General features: G+C 53.1%; 6 protein-coding genes across 6 annotated transcripts; 1 reads left to right on the top strand and 5 right to left on the bottom strand.

Moving 5' to 3' along the window:
* Positions 1-44: 44 nt before the first annotated feature.
* Positions 45-7,027, bottom strand: BO94DRAFT_177016 (glutamate synthase (NADH)). The gene is made up of 4 exons (XM_025605945.1): positions 6,582-7,027; positions 6,452-6,492; positions 3,030-6,379; positions 45-2,975 (listed from the first exon to the last, which is right to left on the bottom strand). Exons 1-4 carry the CDS (start codon positions 6,755-6,757, stop codon positions 162-164), a joined length of 6,381 nt encoding a protein of 2,126 aa, XP_025464734.1. The 5' UTR covers positions 6,758-7,027; the 3' UTR covers positions 45-161.
* A 5,706-nt stretch (positions 7,028-12,733) lies between these two features.
* BO94DRAFT_537609 (uncharacterized protein) lies at positions 12,734-14,289 on the top strand. The gene is made up of 2 exons (XM_025612309.1): positions 12,734-12,945; positions 13,014-14,289. Exons 1-2 carry the CDS (start codon positions 12,913-12,915, stop codon positions 14,109-14,111), a joined length of 1,131 nt encoding a protein of 376 aa, XP_025464733.1. The 5' UTR covers positions 12,734-12,912; the 3' UTR covers positions 14,112-14,289.
* Positions 14,290-14,955: 666 nt separating this feature from the next.
* On the bottom strand, positions 14,956-15,667 carry BO94DRAFT_588148 (SNARE domain- containing protein; the record flags this gene model as incomplete). Its single annotated transcript, XM_025615870.1, has 4 exons — positions 14,956-15,159; positions 15,219-15,312; positions 15,391-15,594; positions 15,657-15,667. 4 exons carry the CDS (start codon positions 15,665-15,667, stop codon positions 14,956-14,958), a joined length of 513 nt encoding a protein of 170 aa, XP_025464732.1.
* Positions 15,668-15,967: 300 nt separating this feature from the next.
* BO94DRAFT_176755 (uncharacterized protein) lies at positions 15,968-16,307 on the bottom strand. The gene has a single exon (XM_025605942.1). It carries the CDS (start codon positions 16,223-16,225, stop codon positions 16,052-16,054), a length of 174 nt encoding a protein of 57 aa, XP_025464731.1. The 5' UTR covers positions 16,226-16,307; the 3' UTR covers positions 15,968-16,051.
* On the bottom strand, positions 16,203-17,026 carry BO94DRAFT_176891 (histone H2A.Z-specific chaperone CHZ1). The gene is made up of 3 exons (XM_025605943.1): positions 16,769-17,026; positions 16,683-16,692; positions 16,203-16,586 (listed from the first exon to the last, which is right to left on the bottom strand). Exons 1-3 carry the CDS (start codon positions 16,922-16,924, stop codon positions 16,390-16,392), a joined length of 363 nt encoding a protein of 120 aa, XP_025464730.1. The 5' UTR covers positions 16,925-17,026; the 3' UTR covers positions 16,203-16,389.
* On the bottom strand, positions 16,905-17,828 carry BO94DRAFT_176928 (uncharacterized protein). The gene is made up of 2 exons (XM_025605944.1): positions 17,253-17,828; positions 16,905-17,199 (listed from the first exon to the last, which is right to left on the bottom strand). The coding sequence occupies exons 1-2, from the start codon at positions 17,710-17,712 to the stop codon at positions 17,129-17,131; spliced, it is 531 nt and encodes a 176-aa protein (XP_025464729.1). The 5' UTR covers positions 17,713-17,828; the 3' UTR covers positions 16,905-17,128.
* Between the last annotated feature and the right edge of the window lie 45 nt (positions 17,829-17,873).

Raw genomic sequence — 17,873 nt, 5'->3', positions numbered from 1 at the left:
ACAGGTAACTGCCATGACGAAAATAAGCCACCCAACATATACCCGGTCGAATTCACAAACTTTTCTCTTCTCGACATAGGAATTCATAGATTCGTTGCTATCATGACAGGGAACCCATCGCTGGAACCGGCCCAGCGTGGCGGCTTGAGCGCCATGAGAATTTAAGCAGAAACCGTCTGCTGAGCAACCTGGGGAACAGTATCGATAGCGGGCCGGCGCACGATGCCACCAGTGACGGGGAGCTGGGAGCTGATGCCCATGAGGAAAGAATCGACCTCACGAGCACACTGGCGACCTTCATTGATACCCCAGACAATTAGGGACTGGCCACGGCGGCAGTCACCGGCAGCGTACACGCCCGAAACGTTAGTGGAGTACTGGCCAGGAGGCGTCTTGACGTTCTTACGAGCGTCACGCTCAATTCCCTCACCCAGGACGCGGTCTTCGGGACCAAGGAAGCCCATGGAGAGGAGAACAAGGTCTGCGGGGAAGAATTGTTCACTGCCCTCAACGGTCTTCATGTCCCAACCACCGGAGGCGCTCTTGGTCCACTCCACGCGAACAGTGTTGATACCCCTGACGCGGCCGTTGCCATCGTCAACGAATTCCTTGGACATGACACAGTACTCGCGAGGGTCCTTGCCCATGTGAGTCTTGACTTCTGAGTGACCATAATCGACACGGTAGATCCGGGGCCACTGAGGCCACGGGTTGTCCCGGGCACGCTCCGGCGGAGGCTGGGGCAGCAACTCGAAGTTGGTAACAGACTTAGCACCGTGGCGAACAGAGGTACCAATGCAATCGTTTCCAGTATCACCACCACCAATTACCACGACGTGCTTATCCTTGGCGGAGATATAAGCACCGTCGGCAAGGTTGGAGTCCAGGAGCGACTTAGTGTTGCGGTGCAAGAATTGCATGGCGAAGTGAACACCGTCCAGCTCACGTCCAGGAACCTTCAGGTCACGAGCCACAGTGGCACCGGTGGCAATGATAACGGCATCATTGGTCTGGCGCAGAGATTCCAAAGTAACCTCGTGGTCAGGACCAACAGGGGTACCAGGTGCGAACTGGACGCCCTCAGCAGCCATCAGATCAACACGACGTTGGACAACCTTCTTGTCCAGCTTCATGTTGGGAATACCATACATGAGAAGACCACCAATGCGATCAGCACGCTCGTAGACAGTGACGGTGTGTCCGGCACGGTTAAGTTGATCAGCAGCAGCGAGACCCGCGGGGCCAGACCCAATAATGGCAACAGTCCTACCAGTGCGAGTCTTGGGAGGGCGAGGAACCATCCAGCCCATCTCAAAGCCACGGTCAATGATGGCACACTCAATGGACTTGATACCAACAGGGTCTTCGTTGATTCCCAGAACACAAGCACCTTCACAAGGAGCAGGGCAAACGCGGCCAGTGAATTCTGGGAAGTTGTTGGTCATGAGAAGACGGTTGAGGGCATCTTGCCACTGGTTCTGGAACACCAGCTCATTCCATTTGGGAATGATATTGGAGATCGGGCAACCAGTGTCAGACTGGCAGAAAGGCACACCACAGTCCATGCAGCGAGCAGACTGGTACTTGAGTTCGTCCTCGCTGAGGCGGTTGGAAAGCTCCGCCCAGTCACGAGTACGAGTGGCCGGGTTGCGGTACTTCTCCTTGCGTCGGCTGTACTTCATAAAACCTCTCGTCTTGTCCAGAATAAGAGCCGAGCGCTTCTTCTCGGTCTTCGAGTCGCTGATGCTGTCCTCGATATCCAGCATCTCGGCCTTCTTGGCATCTCCTTCAGGAGCCTTAGGCTTCTCCGCAGGGATTGGAGTGCTAGGGAGCTGGGGAAGAGAGAACTCCGCCTTCTTGGCAGCTTCAGCCTTAGCAGCTTCCTCTTCCAGGATCCGCTTGTAGTCCGTGGGCAGCACCTTGACGAAGTGGGGAAGGGCACGGGTGAAGTCGAGCAAGATACGAGCGGCCAGCTCCGAGCCGGTGTAGTGGTGGTGGTCTTCAATCAAGCCGCGAACGAAAGCAATCTCAGCGGGGTCTTCCAGGCCGGACACCTCAACCATCTCCATGTTGACCTTGGAGTGGAAGTCCTGGTTCATATCCAGGATGTAGGCAATACCGCCAGACATACCAGCGGCGAAATTACGGCCAGTCGAGCCCAGGACAAGGACGCGGCCACCGGTCATGTACTCACAACCGTGGTCACCAACACCCTCAACGACCGCGGTAGCGCCAGAGTTACGAACAGCAAACCGCTCAGCGGCCATACCGCGGAAGAAGCAAGTACCACGGGTGGCGCCATAAAGACAGGTGTTACCGACAATGACGTTCTCCTCGGCCTTGAACGCAGCACCGCGAGGAGGGTAGATGATAAGACGACCTCCCGAAAGACCCTTGCCAATGTAGTCATTGGCGTCACCCTCGAGCTCAAGAGTAATACCAGGAGCAAGGTAGGCACCGAATGACTGACCAGCAGAACCCTTGATGTTGGCGTGGATGGTGTCCTGGGGAAGGCCTTCGCCGCCATAACGGCGGCTGACCTGGTAAGACAACGTAGCGCCCAATCCACGGTCGGTATTGACAATATCGCACTCGATTCTGCAAGGCAGACCCTTCTCCAATGCCAGCTCTGACTCGGCGATCAACTTGTTATCGAGGCGAGTGTGGAGACGATGGTCCTGCTTGCGGACGTTGTACGTAGCAACGCCAGGGCGCAGAGAGTGGGCAGGAGTAAGGATGAGGGACAGGTCAATCTTCTCCTGCTTGGCATTCCGGATATCCTCGCGGACCTTGAGAAGCTCAGCGCGTCCGACCATCTCATTCACCGTGCGAACGCCGAGCTTAGCCATAATGGCACGCATCTCATTGGCGACGTAGTAGAAGAAGTTAATCACGTGCTCGGGTGTACCCTGGAACTTGGCACGGAGCGCCGGATCCTGGGTTGCGATACCGACAGGACAGGTATTGAGGTGGCACTAAATATGGAAATTAGTGGAACCCTCATCGAAAACCAATACGAGATATCTTACCTTGCGCATCATGATGCAACCCATGGCAATCAGAGGAGTCGTGGCAAACCCGAACTCTTCGGCTCCAAGCAGACAAGCGACAGCGAGGTCACGGCCCGTCCGGATTTGACCATCAGTCTGGACAACGACACGTCCACGCAGGTCGTTCAGGACGAGGGTCTGGTGAGTCTCCGCCAGACCCAGTTCCCAAGGAAGACCAGCGTACTTGATACCAGTCCAACGAGAGGCACCAGTGCCACCATCGTGACCCGAAATCAAAATATGATCGGCCTTAGCCTTAGCGACACCCGAAGCAACAATACCGACACCGACCTCCGACACAAGTTTGACAGAAACACGCGCACGAGGATTGGAGCATTTGAGATCGTAAATGAGCTGTTTCAAATCTTCAATGGAGTAGATATCGTGGTGGGGAGGTGGCGAGATCAGACCGACACCAGGAGTAGAGTAACGGGTGCGCGCAATAGGGCCAACGACCTTGTGGCCAGGAAGCTCGCCACCTTCTCCGGGCTTAGCACCCTGGGCCATCTTGATCTGCAATTCATCGGCATCGGCAAGATAGTGAGAAGTCACACCGAATCGGCCGGAAGCAATCTGCTTAATGGCAGATCTCATGGTATCACCATTCTCGAGCCTGTTGCTCCGCTCAGGATCTTCACCACCTTCACCGGTGTTTGACTTTCCGCCGAGGCGGTTCATGGCGATGGCGAGGGTGGAATGAGACTCCATGGAGATAGAACCGTACGACATAGCACCCGTAACAAATCGACGAACAATTTCAGTCCAGGGCTCAACTTGGTCGATAGGGATCGGTGTGCGCTGCTCGAAATCGAAGTCAAGCATACCACGGAGAGTACAGTTCTTGATCTGCTCATGAGCAGCCTTGGCATACGCTTCATAGGACTTGTCGTTCTTCGTGCGCACAGCATCCTGCATGTTCGCAATGCTGACCGGGTCGTTGATATGCTCCTCACCACCATCGCGCCAGTGGTATTCACCAGACTCGGGGAGGCCAGGGATATCGACAATACCACGAGAAGGGTATCCACGGTCGTGGAAAGCAAAGGCATCCTGGGCAATCAGTTCGAATGTCAGGCCACGAATGCGGCTTGCGGTTCCAGAAAAGCAACGGTCAATCACACTGTCATCGATACCAAGGGCCTCGAAAATCTGAGCACCCTTGTATGACTGCAGGGTAGAAATGCCCATCTTGCTCATGACCTTCAAGATACCGCCATCACAGGAGGCCTTGTAGTTTTCGATAACCTTCTCGTCGGGGAGCTGCTTGCGGATTAACTTTTCGCGGTTCATCTTCAAGATACACTCCATAGCAAGGTAGGGGTTAATGGCATCAGCTCCGTAACCGACCAGGACACACATGTGGTGTACTTCACGAGCCTCGGCGGTTTCCACAACCACGGCGGCAAGAGATCTCCACTTGTTGCGAACCAGGTGGTGGTGGACAAGACCCGTTGCCAGAAGGGCAGATACAGGAACCCTGTCATCACCAGTAGCGCGGTCCGAGAGAACGAGAATCTTGTCACCGTTCTGAATGGCTTCCGTGGTGGCATCACAGATGGCATCAAGGGCTTCAAGGTATCCAGGAACACCCTTCTTCTTTTCAAAGGTGATGTCAATGGTCTTCACAGTCCAGTCCTTGTGAGCCTGAGCAATGTTCTTCAGTGCATTGAATTCGGGGATGCTGAGAATGGGAGAAGGAAGCAACAAGCGATGGCACTGTGACTGCTCCATCTCCAACAGGTTACCCTGGGGACCAACATAGCACTCCAGTGACATAACAACAGCCTCACGAATGGGGTCAATGGGAGGGTTTGTAACTTGGGCGAAAAGTTGGCGGAAATATTCATAGAGAAGACGAGGCTGCTTGGCGATGCAAGCCAATGGAGCGTCGTTGCCCATGGATCCAAGAGCCTCCTTAGAGTCGGCAGCCATCGGGCCAAGGAGTAGACTGACTTGTTCAAAGGAGTAGCCGAAAGCCTTCAAACGAGGATCGTTTTGGATGGTCGTATCGTCCAAGGCGTATGTCAGGCCCACACTCTGCTCATCCAGTCTGTCCTTGATAGCAGGCAGTTTGAGGAGCTCCTTGTCCAGCCATGACGCAAAGTCGTGTCTGTGGGATACGGTGTATTTGAGCTCGGAGTCGTCGATTATTCGTCCAGCCACGGTGTCGACCAGGAGCATCTTTCCGGGTTGCAGGCGACCTTTCTGAACCACACGCTCAGGGTCAATGTCAACCGCACCAACCTCGGATGCACAGATGATACGGTCGTCATCCGTCACATAAAATCTACAAGGACGCAAACCGTTACGGTCGAGGTTTGCACCACAGTAGCGGCCGTCGGAGAACGTGAAGAGAGCGGGGCCGTCCCACGGTTCCATCTGGCAAGCAGCCCATTCGTAGAAAGCAGCCTTGGAGGGATCCATAGCCGGGTTGTCTTGCCAGGCTTCAGGAATCATGAGCATGACCGCCTCAGGCAAAGACAGCACTCCGTTGATCATCAACAGTTCAAGAACGTTATCGAAAGCGGCCGAATCGGAGCCACCGTCCTCAACAATCGGGTACAGTGAATCAAGCTCCTCTCCGAAGATGTCCGACTTCAGCACACCTTCTCTAGCGCGCATCCAGTTTTTGTTACCGCGAAGGGTGTTGATTTCGCCGTTGTGGGCGGCCCAACGCAGAGGCTGCGCGCGGTCCCAAGAGGGAAATGTGTTGGTAGAGAAACGCGAGTGGACGAGAGCAAAGTGACCTTCGTAGTCAACATTCACCAAGTCATGGTAGTACTGGTATACCTGGACGGGGGCCAATTGACCCTTGTAGACGATGTTCCGGTTGCTCAGGGAGCAGAGATAAAACCAGTTTGCAAGACCAATGATGTGAGTAGCCCGCTTTCGCAGAACATACAGCTGACGTTCGAATGTCTTCTCATCGAACGACTCTGGGTCGGTAATCTCTGGCTTGTTCCCTTCACCATAGGCTGACTTCAAGACCACAAACGGCTGCAGGATGGTAGGCTCCCGGGAAAGAGCAGCAGGACCTAGAATAGTCGAGTCGCGAGGAACATCGCGCCAACCAAGCACTCGTAGACCCAAGGATGTGGCAATCTTCTCGAAGTTCTCTACAGACTCTTTCACGGACTCTTCGTCGGGCTTGAAGAACAGGTTGCCGACAGCGTACTGGCCAAGAGGAGGAAGATCGACTCCCACTTCACGGGCAAAATTCTTAATGAAAAACTTATGGGGGATACTGGTCATCACACCGGCACCGTCACCATCGCGTGCATCCGAGCCAACGGCTCCACGATGCGTCATGTTGCATAGCAAATTGCGAGCTGCAGGAAGAATGAGGAGTCAGTCCCCAGGCCTTCGGAGCTAATAGACGAATCAAGAGTATAGATCCTTACCATCACTGACAATCTTGTGGCTAGGCTTGCCCTTGATATGGCTAAACATCAAACACGCTGCTGTTAGCGCTTTTTTTCATGAGTAGCGGAGGGGTCTGGGAACCATTGGATAGTTCCGCCGATGACTTACGCCGCAAAGCCTACACCACAAGCATCCTTTTCGTATTCGGGGTCATAGAGACCTTGCCTCTCGGGCAAAGTGTTGGCCCAGCCATATCCTTTCTTTGGCTGGTACTCCGAATACTCTTGCGGTTTCTGTTCGTCCACTATAGATTTGCCATAGATTTCCTCCAAGTTCAGACCCATTCTTCCGCCGATGGCCGACAGGGAATGAAATGGCAAAACTAGGGGGATTGGTGGCTGCTGTTCGGAGGGGTCGCCGCGGAACAAGTCGGGGCGGGGGAGGGGGCAGTTCGTTGGTATAGATAAGTACTATGGCCCGTCACAAAGACCGGGGAGGCAGGAACGCGGGCAAAGGAAGGGACAATCCAGGAAACTTTTGGTGATGGCCCAGCGTCTGGCTCCGAGAGAGTTGGAAGTGAGAGAAGAGAGAGAAGGAGGGAGAGAGAGGAAGAGAAGCGACGCAGGAGGGGATGGAGGGGGGGGGGGAAGAAGGGAATAATAAAAAGGGCAAGAGAACGGGAGGAGCTACACTACTACTGTTACTGCTACTACGGGGGGGGTGCGGTCCGGGGATTTCACCTCGAGACTCCGATACTCCGTACCAGACCAGTATGTAAAATTGGGGGGAGTATTGGGGCGGACGAACGCACGCACACCTGGCTCCAGGTCGGGTGAGTCCACCGCAACTCGAATAGTACTCGATCCAATTACCTACCCCCAGTGTCAAATGGTACGGAAATTGAAAAATACGATGGTGGAGATGATCGAGGATTCCCGTGGCAAATCGTAGCTTTCCCGGCTTAGTAGTAGTAGTGTTGTAGTAGTGAGGACGGAGGGCTAGTTTAAAGCCAGGCAGGCAAGTAAGCAGTCAGTGGTGACGGGCGCAGGGAAAAAGGGAACTAATGCGGGCTGGCAGATGGCAATGATTTCTAGCGCTGTAAGGGGATTGAACGACAATTCCATCAATCTGCCCTCTCTGCAGCCTGCATACCCGCAAGCAGTCCCAGGAGATTTGGGGGGGATGATGTCGGTATGTGCATACGATGATCTACCAGAATGAGTTTTGTTTGCTTCTGTCATCATTGTGCAGAAGGCAAAGAGTGTAGAGTAGCTTACGTCGACTCGTGGATGGAAGGTGGTAGGGTTGTCGCCGCTTGGGTCTGACTTGTCTAAGAGAAGAAAGCCTTTCCACCAGATCATAATGGTAGTGGCTGGAGTGGCTCGAGGGAGGCATGTATCTATCTAGTAGTAGGAGTAGTGATTACCACAGTACTGCACTCCAGACGGGGATTTGTTTTAGGGAAGGAGATAAGGCAGCGTCCACCAATCAGCGGCATGGCTTTACAACCTTCCGCAGAAAGATTAGGTTTTGGCTACGTCAAGATCCAGGCCGGTGGGGCCCCGGCCAAAAAGAAGGAAAAGGGAAACAGAAAAGGTTGTCCGCTGACGGCGCTAGTGGGAGACCACTCGGTACACTCGGTAGTACCCTGACCCGTATCGAGCGGTAATAGCTGTCCCGTTCGTTCCCTCCATACTTACGGAGTACGGGAACAACAAATGGTCTCCAAATGCAGCGGTAATCCAATTGGGGGGCTGGCCGCTGAGACTGCCGCATGGCAATAGTTCCATATTAATGCACTGCCTCGGAGTGGACGAAACACGCTTTTCCCGCCGCACTCAGATCCAGTCACGACTGTACTCTGCACACATACGAATCAACTCATCGGGTGAACAAGGGCGACAGTCGGGTGAAAGTCAACCCAACCTCACTTGGGGGCTACCCACATCTTTTGGAGGTTGGATCAACCATGACATGGTCAGTCCGGCACCTATCTTCAGTGTCAATAATTGGAGACCATGCTTGGGTGGCCTATTTTAGTCCAGTCTCATGAGACTGGGGATCATCATCCTTTGGCCAAAAGCAGGAAAGCTACCCATACCTTTACGAATACTTGTGTGGATTTTGATTGTCCTATGCCTTCCACACTGCCATGTACTTTGTGTAGTTTGCACATGGTCCTTGCTGAGCGAGACGATTAGGGAACCCATTGAGCGTGCTTCATTAAATTCAGGGAGTGCCATGGCTCTGGCAAGTATGTGCAATGTAGGTAGGTGGTAGATACGACAGGGAGAACAACGAAAGATACTTGCCTATTTGGAGCATCCGGTATGCCACAACTTAGGTACCTCAGGTATAAACTGATCCATCTATGGTACACCATAGGGTGTGCTCCAAGGTGACCCTACACGACTCAAGGTTCCTTTTCCTTCCCACTGTTCAGCAAAGTGGATTAGGGCCCGGCTGGATGGATGATTGGGCGTTGTACATGTGGGGCAGCGCAGGGATACAGTGCTTATCCCCGAGTCCGTCCCAATCAGTTGGTCGGCCTGTGCTGACTGCTGAGATGCGCTGCACATGGTAAGTCATCCCCATGAAGCAGCCTGGGAGACCCGAGTGAGGGCACGAATCCGGAAGGGCAGGACTGGAAAAGCAATCGCCTTCTTACCCCAAAATTGCTTGGCAGGCACTGCGAGTTACATCGGAACGGTAAGGAGCCTGGATTGCCAAGCCCATGATTTCTATGTATAAGAGAAAAGCAGGATCATCCAAGAAGGTGAACTTTTGTAGTCATAGTAATTGTCGAGTGGGTGGCTACTCCGGTGTGTGTCAGTATACCCTCACTAAGTCCACGGCCCGCGAGTGACTGACGGGAGGTGTATACCCTGCGCGGTAAACCGTCGCTACAGGGAATACGGAGTCGTAAGGTGCAATATGCAGACGACTGGCTCTTCCGAGTAAATAGGTGTTGGGTGTATCGTGCATATCTGCACCTAAGTAATACTAAGTAAGTCCTGGAGTGGCCCATCGCAAACAATAAGAGTTCTGCCGGGTAGAATATTAATCTGCACACGCGGCCTGCAACCGAAGGACTTTGGGCAATAGATGACCTCGTCTGTCGTCGCAGGACCGAGGGCCCTAACAAAGTACACGCTTCCCTCCATCCTATGAGACCTCAAACTGCATACCCCACGCTCAGTTGCAGGTTGTCGGGCGATCGGTGGTACGTTGGTAAGTTTGGCCGCTACAAGCGCATACGCGGTCGGGACCGGTATATGTATTTTTGGGGAAGTTCGAGGTGGGTAATTTACTGGCACGGAGCGGTACCACTCACTCATCTCAGTATGCAGGCTGCTGTCCGCCCAGGCGAACAACCAGTCCGACAACGGCCAAGCTGGACGCCTTTCCCTTTCCGTCCCGGAATCCCTCCTCCCTCCCCCCTCTTCACCCCCCTCTCCTTTCCTCCCAAAAAATCCCCAACCCCTCTCCGAGCCACGTTCCCTCTGTACACTCCCCTCTCTTTTACACCCACCCGTGACTTTACCGGATACCTAGCAGCTGCCTAGTATTAGGTTTCCCGTCCTGCCCCGCCGACTTCGGGGCTTCCGCGACGCACCTTGCGTTCCAAGAATGCCTGTGGATTAGGTCCGTTGGAGTTTCTCCAGCTCATTTCTTGAGGTCATCAAACCGCTTATCAGACACTCCCTTCAAATAGCGACATTCTTACTCGACGCCGTTCATTCTGGCCGTCCATCTAGATTTCCCATCCGTAGTTTCTTAAAACCTTCCACTGAACGTAATTAAGAGGGTTCAAGGCACTTTTTCTGGGGAAAACCCACACCCCGTAGAATGATTCCCATGGATGTCACTCCGGGCAGGACTGGCCGGACGGAGAAGGACCGTCACGGTACCTACTACTTAGCCGTTGATTGGCCCCGACCAATGGGCATGCACGAAAAATCACTGGCACCAACACCCCCGGAAATACGAGCGGTATGGATTGTGCCCATAATTACGGACGCGCCCATCCTTTCATCAGTCATCTATCTACTGCTAGTCGAGTATCGACCACCCTCGGAATCACAGGATGCTGATGCTGGCAGTTGGAACCCTGGCCCGATAAGAGCTTACTCAAAATAATCTTATGATAATGGTAATACATAAATCAATTGATTTCCAATCTCCCTCCCCAGGTTGCCTGGACGGTGTTGTGTTCACCTACCACTGGTTGACAGATCAATGGATCCCACCACGCCACGGACACCCCCTCCAAGATTCCTTAATAATCATCATTGCCGTGCACCGGAACACTTGTCGGGGCTAAGAGTCCGACAGTTCGCATGAGCGTGAGTTGTGGCCCGATTGGAGAGTTGGGTTCACGGCTTCAGGCTGCTGCTCCCCGGGATGGACTTGCTTAAGGCGACTGCCACGGTCGTCCCATCCCGTCGCCTTCACTTTGCATATGAATGATCGAAACTCTCGGCCGATCTGCGAAGTCCGAACGGGCTTGACCGTCTTCTGGGTTACTTTGTCCCTAATCCCTATGGCCAAACAACAACACTAAGGGGGATTATGGCGCCTTGCTAATTATTGGACCTTACCACCCAGAACTATCTAGGTAGAAGGTTTGGACGCGAGAGAGATGGAATGACTCAGAGCTATGGAATGATTGCGAGGATCGCGCGACAAGCTGCCGTGTTACCCTCCGATTTACTCCCGTACACCTCCCATCCCCATCTTCTCGTCAGCCTCTTGCAGGCAGTTCGCAGACTACTGCATGAATCCGTTTGGATGCGACGGACATCACATGACTGAGCGGAGATGCCAATGTTTCCGGCGTCCGTTTTATTCCGATCCTTCCTACTTAGGCTTGTCCGCTTTGGGCTCACCGAATGTGACCTTGACGATGAAGCGGGAGATTGCAACGCCTCGGGCGTTTCCGGGATCAGGAACGGAAGCGGCCGAAAACCGGACAAGCCCAACACTGAGCAAGACAGCAGGAAAGCCGGGTAAGGGACCAGGTGGTTTGCCTTGTGCTGCCCGCCTAGTCCGCAGTACTGATTAATTACTGCAGAGGAACTACAGGCTAGGTGATTTGTCTTCCTCTGACTGGACAACCTGGCTATGTGCTGCTGCTACTCTGTACTGCCACAGCCTTCATCCCCCAGAATGACGCTGCATTACCGCAGAAGATATTGGCAAGCATCTCAGATCAACACCCGTGCCCGTGGACTTGGTGGAGCAAAGTACTAGTCCGTCCATGGCCTGATCCTTAAGTTTTGCTGTGCTTTGTACTTAGTACAGCTGGTTACTCTCGTGCTGCTGGTGATTCTTTGTGCATCTACCGTTCATACTGTGCAGTTGTGCCGGGCTACGGAGGCCCCGGATGCTCACTGTGGGCTGATGCTGGCCTCGATGCGGAGATACATGCAGAGGTACATGCAGAGACTTGCTGAATTGCCATTGCCCTGGCCCGATTGGTGGGACGGATTTGAGCGGGCAGAACGATCATTTCAGAGCTCTCGCCTTGCTTACCGAGTACTCCGTACAGATTCTCTTCTTCTCTGCTGCAGCCTGCAGAGTGCCAGAATGGATGGGTATCAATTGGTCACCATAAGTGTGTTCTGTTTAATCATGGTTTATATTCTCTTTGTTTTCCTCCTTGACCCCCGTGTGCTCTGGTGACGGGATCATGTCCGTGGGGTTGTAGATATGATTAGCTGGAGGGCAAGCTATCGCTCCGGGTAGTCCTATTTTATCAGACAAGAGATGTGCCTCACACAAGGCCAAGCTGATGAGTTGCCTCATATTTGTCGTAATTGTAAAATAATGCCTTTATGGGCACAAGGTAGGTGGTCCATGGGATAAGTCCATAGTATATTATATTCAGGTATATTCCACCACTGCCCTGTCATTGAACCCGGGGCGACGTATACGCACGACTGGGGAATGAGTTTCTCAGAGCATCGTACTACTAGTACTACATGCTGTGTAGCTGCTCATTACCATACATCATGCTAAAGTGACAGTTGTATAGTAACTAGTAAGTAATCCATGTAAACCGGTGTCGCGAGATAAGTAGTATATATATTTGTTTCCCAACACACGGACCACACTAACCAATGTGACCACTTTTCTCTTTGTGAGCCAAACGACCGGGAACTAAAAGCCACCATCTATCCACCTAGTACGTACTACTAGTAGTTCATCTACGATTTCTCGACAAGATGGGTGTAACGCGGGGACCCTCCCTGAGTCCCTCCAGACCCCAGGAAGGCAGCGGCGACACACATCCTGCCCGATCCGGTAAGCCTGGAGATCCCCGCGCGGGAGCTTGTCTGCTTTTGTTTTGGGTCTCCTCTCGCCTCCGATTCTTCTCCAATTCTCACGCCTCCCCAACACCCCGAGCTGCGTATGTTTTGGAGGCCGCGGGTGAGACTGATTTGATCGATTCCCTCCCCAGCTCTCGGGTCGGCGCACGTTATTACTACCGGTCACAATGCTCTCCCTTCCACTGATCACACCCCGCGACGTACGTGCCATCGACTTTCATGAACCCGTAATTGAGTTGCAGCCATAGCTAATAAAGATCGCATCTAGTCTCACGAGCTCTGGTTTGGCTCTTCACAACCCTACCGCTCCTCGTCACAACACCACTCATTCTCATCCGCCGCAGACACACAAGGAGGGGCCCGTCGCAATGGCACCAATACGCCAAATGGACGCGGATCGTCCGCCATCTCAGGAAACATGCTATCGTCCCTACTCTTAGAAGAGCGCGCTCTGCGTGCGCGCAAGAACAATATCGCCTCGTTCGGATACTCATGGATAAGGCCAGCCGGGTGTCCCAAGACCATGCTGGGTATGAAAGAGGAGGAGGCGGAAAGAGAGGAGGCACTGGCTGCCGCCGCTGCGGAGAGGGCAGCAGCGGCAGCAGCGGCGGACGCAGGTATCGACGGGCTGGATGAGCTCGGGGGTCAGACACAGGGTACGATAGACGGTGAAGGACAAGATGATACAGACATGGAGAGAGACTTGGACGACGATATTCCGGATGCGGATGAAGATGGGCTGGTCGAAGAAGGCGAGGAAGGTCTGGAAGAGGATGATGTTGTGGATGAGGGGGAGTACATGGAACGAGATTTAGACGACGACATCCCGGAGGCGTTTGCGGACGATGACGACCTCGACGAGGAAGATCTGGAGGAAGAGAATGACGAGTTCAACAATCAACCAGACCTGGATGATGACATCCCTAGCGCGGTTGAAGAGGAGTATGGGGATGAAGGCATGAGTGGAGAGGAAGACATGGGTCGGAACTTGGATGATGATATTCCTGAGGCAGCTGAAGACCGGTCTGAACAGGAAGAGGAATGGCAACACACAGACACCGATGCCGAATTTGACGACGAAGAGGACGTCAGTTTCTCACATGACCCATTTACCCAGAGTCTTCGCGCCAGTACAACTAGCAGTCGGGGCCTGCCCCCGCCTCTTGTTCGACGGGAGAGAGAAACGGAGGCCCAACGACGGTTCCTGCAGCGTTGGAGTGGTGGCGGCGATGCCTTTGACACTAGCAGCATGCTTGTTGACGAGGAGGATCTCCGTGCTTCTTTGACCAGTCAGGGAAGTCGACGCAGTTTCTTTAGCCGGTTCCCAAGGCGTCGCACGGGAGGCCCAAGGGACAGTTTCGACTGATCACATCTTCGTGGGGTTCCCTCATGAGATATCCCTGTTTATCCTTGTATTATATTCTACGGGTGTATAGCTATGGAGCCCTTGACATATGGCGAATGGGTGGAATCATAGATGCGCAACATTGAGGGCTGGAGTTAGGGTGGATAGAAGTCTCAACCTGGTTAATTGGAATTCACATCAGATAGACTTAGTATCCTTAGATACTACGCATCATTAAACCACATCGGCGCAGATGCTATGCATGCCTGCTAACCAGGTGTGGATGGATCAAGTACGCTGCCGCAAGTCATTAGATACCGCTCCATGATTTTACGCTGTACTAGATAACCTCAATATAATTGGTGCATGGTCGCAAGCGATGAATAGATTGCAGGGAAATCTCACTCATATGTAATAACATGGGTATGAGAACATTATAATGTACATCTCATTGTACAAAACAGAAGCAGATGACGTCCCCCATCTGGCGATCGGATCGCACAATTATGAATCGCAGAGCCCAAACTCCAAGCATGCACTATCATCGGGGAACGCGTAAAGAAGGAACCTGATGACAAGAAAGACAGACTGGCACTTGCGAGTAAGGAACAAGTGCTCGTATAGGCAGGCCACTCATGTGCAGAATAATATGCAAACAATGTCGAAGAAGCGCGGGTATTCACAACTCGCACGACCCGGAAGCAGCTGTATAATTAAGGCGGGAAGGATAGACTGCGGAGCGGGTGCGTGCAAGCGCGCCGTGTATAAAGCTACATAAATGGGGGCAGGGTACCTCCAAAAACGTCGTGATAAATGAAAACAGCTCAAGATATCATGCTTTGATTTTCGGAGCATGTATCGTCCATCATGTCAGCCACACGTAGAAGAATAGCAGAAAGACGGCGAAGAAGAAAGCGAGCCACACTTTCCAGCCAACGCCAGTGCGCTCCGCCATCCGCAGCATGCGGTTCATGTTTCCGCGGAGACGCACGCGGGTGTTCTCAAAAGTGTTGTTGAGGTCCGAGATGGTTGAAGTATCTCGGATCTCGTCGCCGATTGCGATCGTGAGCTGGTATGACAATGTCAGCACGATGAGTGGACCCACGCTAGGCAATCCGGAGCACTTACATCCTTCAGCATCTTGACCTTGGCACTGATACCTTCGACCTCGGTGTCATTCTGAGACTCCAGATGGGAGAGAACAGCATCGGAATAATGGCCTCTATAAACCCCAACTGTGAGCTTCTTGCACGGGAGAAGTCGTAGCCATTGACATCCTCCAGCTGTGGGAGCCACTTACTTGGCGTTCGGGGTCGCAGCCCGATATCCGCCCTTTGCGGTGCCATTCACGGGGCCGTCTCCGGCCGGGGGCGTGTAACCTCCATACCCGTATCCACCTATGCTGCCCGGGGATCTACTGGCGGGACGGGAATTGCCACCGTATGAGTCGAAGAGGGACGAAGAAGCACGAGGGTCGCGCTGGTGTAGGTTGGAGCGTGGGAATCTACCGGCCGGCGATTAGTATAGGCTGGCAATAGTGGCGGAGGACGGATGGCATAAACATACCGTGAAGCCATAACAGGTCGTCAAAATTATTATTGTACGGGACGAGATAAACCGGATATGAAAGATAAGAAGAAGCAATCACCAGTAGTTGGGGCACATGTCGCCCAGCGAGGGCCTAGATAATAGGGGGAGAAGAGGGAAAGAGGATGGGTGAGCAGAGCAGAGCAGAGCAGAGCAGAACAGAGCAGAGCAGAGCAGAGCGAGCAGGCCCTCATGGAGACCATCACAGCGGGAGAGAGAGACTTGGAGAGACTGAATAATGTTGATTCGAATCCACCCGGGCCGCCATGAGACCGCCCACGTGATCGGCAGTTTAGAACTACAAGCTACACTACGTCGCTCAGGAAACCGTCGATTCATATTGTATATGGGCTTCTTTTGATGGATTGGCTGACCTATTGCAGATAGACCCCTTGCACACCCCCTTTTGCTCCTTGGGGGCGTGGTGGTCGCTCATTCAAACCCAATAGCGAGGCGATTGTCGCAGCCGAACCTGGCCAAGCAATCCAGAGAAATGGACAACTCTGGAGGCGGACACACAGGCAATCATAGTAATGACCCGTATCCATATCAATCCAGGAATGTCAACATCATGAGATGGGTAGAAGATGGAAAGTGTAACCCGCGTAAATGAAACCGAAGAAACCCTCAAAAAGACCCTGCGCCTGCCATCCCATTTCTTATTCGCGCTCGCCGCCCCTATGTTGTGTTGGTATCGTTACTGGATCCGATTCTAGTCGCGCATCTTGTTCTCATCATCTTCATCAGCAGCCCCGACGTAGTCGTCGTCCTCATCGTCCTCATCGTCCATTTCATCGGCCTTCAATTTCTCGGCAGCTTCTTGGAAGTCGATGTTCTTGCCACGCGTACGACGGCCACCGGAAATGATGTTGTCGGCGGAGATGGGCTCCAGGTTGTCGTTGTCCTCATCTTCATCTGCTAGCCAAGTCACGGGGTTAGCATGATTCAAGCGAGTGTGGGAAAGACCGGTGTCCAAAAGTAGGACAGTAGGTGGTAGTATCATACCTTCATCGAGCTGCAGAGTCGCAAGGGGAGGTTTTCAGTCAGCCAGACATTCTTCCTCGGGTTGGCCAGTTTACAGCAGGACTCACCATTTCTTCGCCCTCGCTCTCATCACTCTCATCGTCATCCATGCGCATTTCCCGAGCAGGGTCGGTCGCCTTTCCCTTGCCCTTGCCCCAAGCAGCGGCGTCGGAGGCATTGGATCCAGGGTTGTAGCCCGTAGTAGCTTGGTTGTTGTCACCCATGGCGAAGAGTGTGTACGGAGGTGTTTTCGAAGGCGAGTTGGGACTGAAGGGAGCAAACACAGAACAATCGAGTAGACAGAGATCCCAGGGGAAAAGTTCACAAGAAAAAGGGATGCTAACTCAGGGGGACGCAGGAAGTACTGAGTTTAAGTAGGTGTTGTCAAGGCACCGAGGATAAAGCAAGTTCCTGTCGCAAGGGGAGATTCACCTCGACGGATTCCTGGCCACTGATTGGTTGCTGGGAGCGGCGATCTGCTGCAGCTCCCGTGACGGGGCTTGCCCTGTTAGGAGGCTCATAACAAACATTAGATACTAGACAGATAGGTACCAGTTGGGATCTGGAATCTCGACCCATCTCTTTGAGGGGTTAGCACAGTGGAGATGGAGTAGAGTAGTAAAAAGAAGCTGTATAAATTGCAGCGGCGGTTGGACTCTACAGTCAATTGATGTGGAAGGACATGTGACCTAGTATCCGACTTACTCTGGAACCCTATCGATTGAAGATTGTGTACAGCTACAAGTTGGGGGAGGGGGGTCGGTAGCCTGAAAGGAGGATGCTCTCTTAAAGCAATAGATAACCCCTGGAGCTTGCTTCCGGTGTCACAACTCACACCGTTACAGCAGGGCAGGAATGCCTGAGCCCGAGCCCGAGCTGGAGTGAAGAGAGAAAGCCAGTCAGTCATGTGACCGGGGGAAGGGCTGGAAGGGCCAGAATCTCCATGGAAATTCTCCGAAGCCCAGCGAGAGCAGTGGGATTCCGTAGCCAGCGTCATGATGACGGACTCCATTCTGCCCAATTCCACGGGTGCAAAGGCCTGACGACTGACCAGACCGGGAAAGACGAGCAAGCATTGAGTGAAGTCACTGTCTACCTACTACTGGGAAGAAAAAGAATGTGTTGCGCCTTTCATTATTATTGTCCTGTGAGTCATTATTATTGGGGGGTGGA

This window comes from Aspergillus sclerotioniger, assembly GCF_003184525.1.
Source record: "Aspergillus sclerotioniger CBS 115572 chromosome Unknown BO94scaffold_24, whole genome shotgun sequence".
Classification (NCBI taxonomy): Eukaryota; Fungi; Ascomycota; class Eurotiomycetes; order Eurotiales; family Aspergillaceae; genus Aspergillus; species Aspergillus sclerotioniger.
Note: the sequence above shows the minus strand (reverse complement) of the source record. Positions and strands in the feature narration are given on the sequence as shown.

Coding starts and splice junctions, on each gene's coding strand:
- BO94DRAFT_177016 (XM_025605945.1), bottom strand. CDS start 6,757: ATGGGTCTGAACTTGGAGGAAATCTATGGCAAATCTATAGTGGACGAA. Junction 6,380..6,451: donor CCACAAGATTGTCAGTGATG/GTAAGGATCTAT, acceptor TTCTTCCTGCAG/CTCGCAATTTGCTATGCAAC. Junction 2,976..3,029: donor GTTGCATCATGATGCGCAAG/GTAAGATATCTC, acceptor TTCCATATTTAG/TGCCACCTCAATACCTGTCC.
- BO94DRAFT_537609 (XM_025612309.1), top strand. CDS start 12,913: ATGCTCTCCCTTCCACTGATCACACCCCGCGAC. Junction 12,946..13,013: donor CACTGATCACACCCCGCGAC/GTACGTGCCATC, acceptor GATCGCATCTAG/TCTCACGAGCTCTGGTTTGG.
- BO94DRAFT_176755 (XM_025605942.1), bottom strand. CDS start 16,225: ATGGATACGGGTCATTACTATGATTGCCTGTGTGTCCGCCTCCAGAGT.
- BO94DRAFT_176891 (XM_025605943.1), bottom strand. CDS start 16,924: ATGGGTGACAACAACCAAGCTACTACGGGCTACAACCCTGGATCCAAT.
- BO94DRAFT_176928 (XM_025605944.1), bottom strand. CDS start 17,712: ATGGAGTCCGTCATCATGACGCTGGCTACGGAATCCCACTGCTCTCGC. Junction 17,200..17,252: donor GAGATTCCAGATCCCAACTG/GTACCTATCTGT, acceptor TAACAGGGCAAG/CCCCGTCACGGGAGCTGCAG.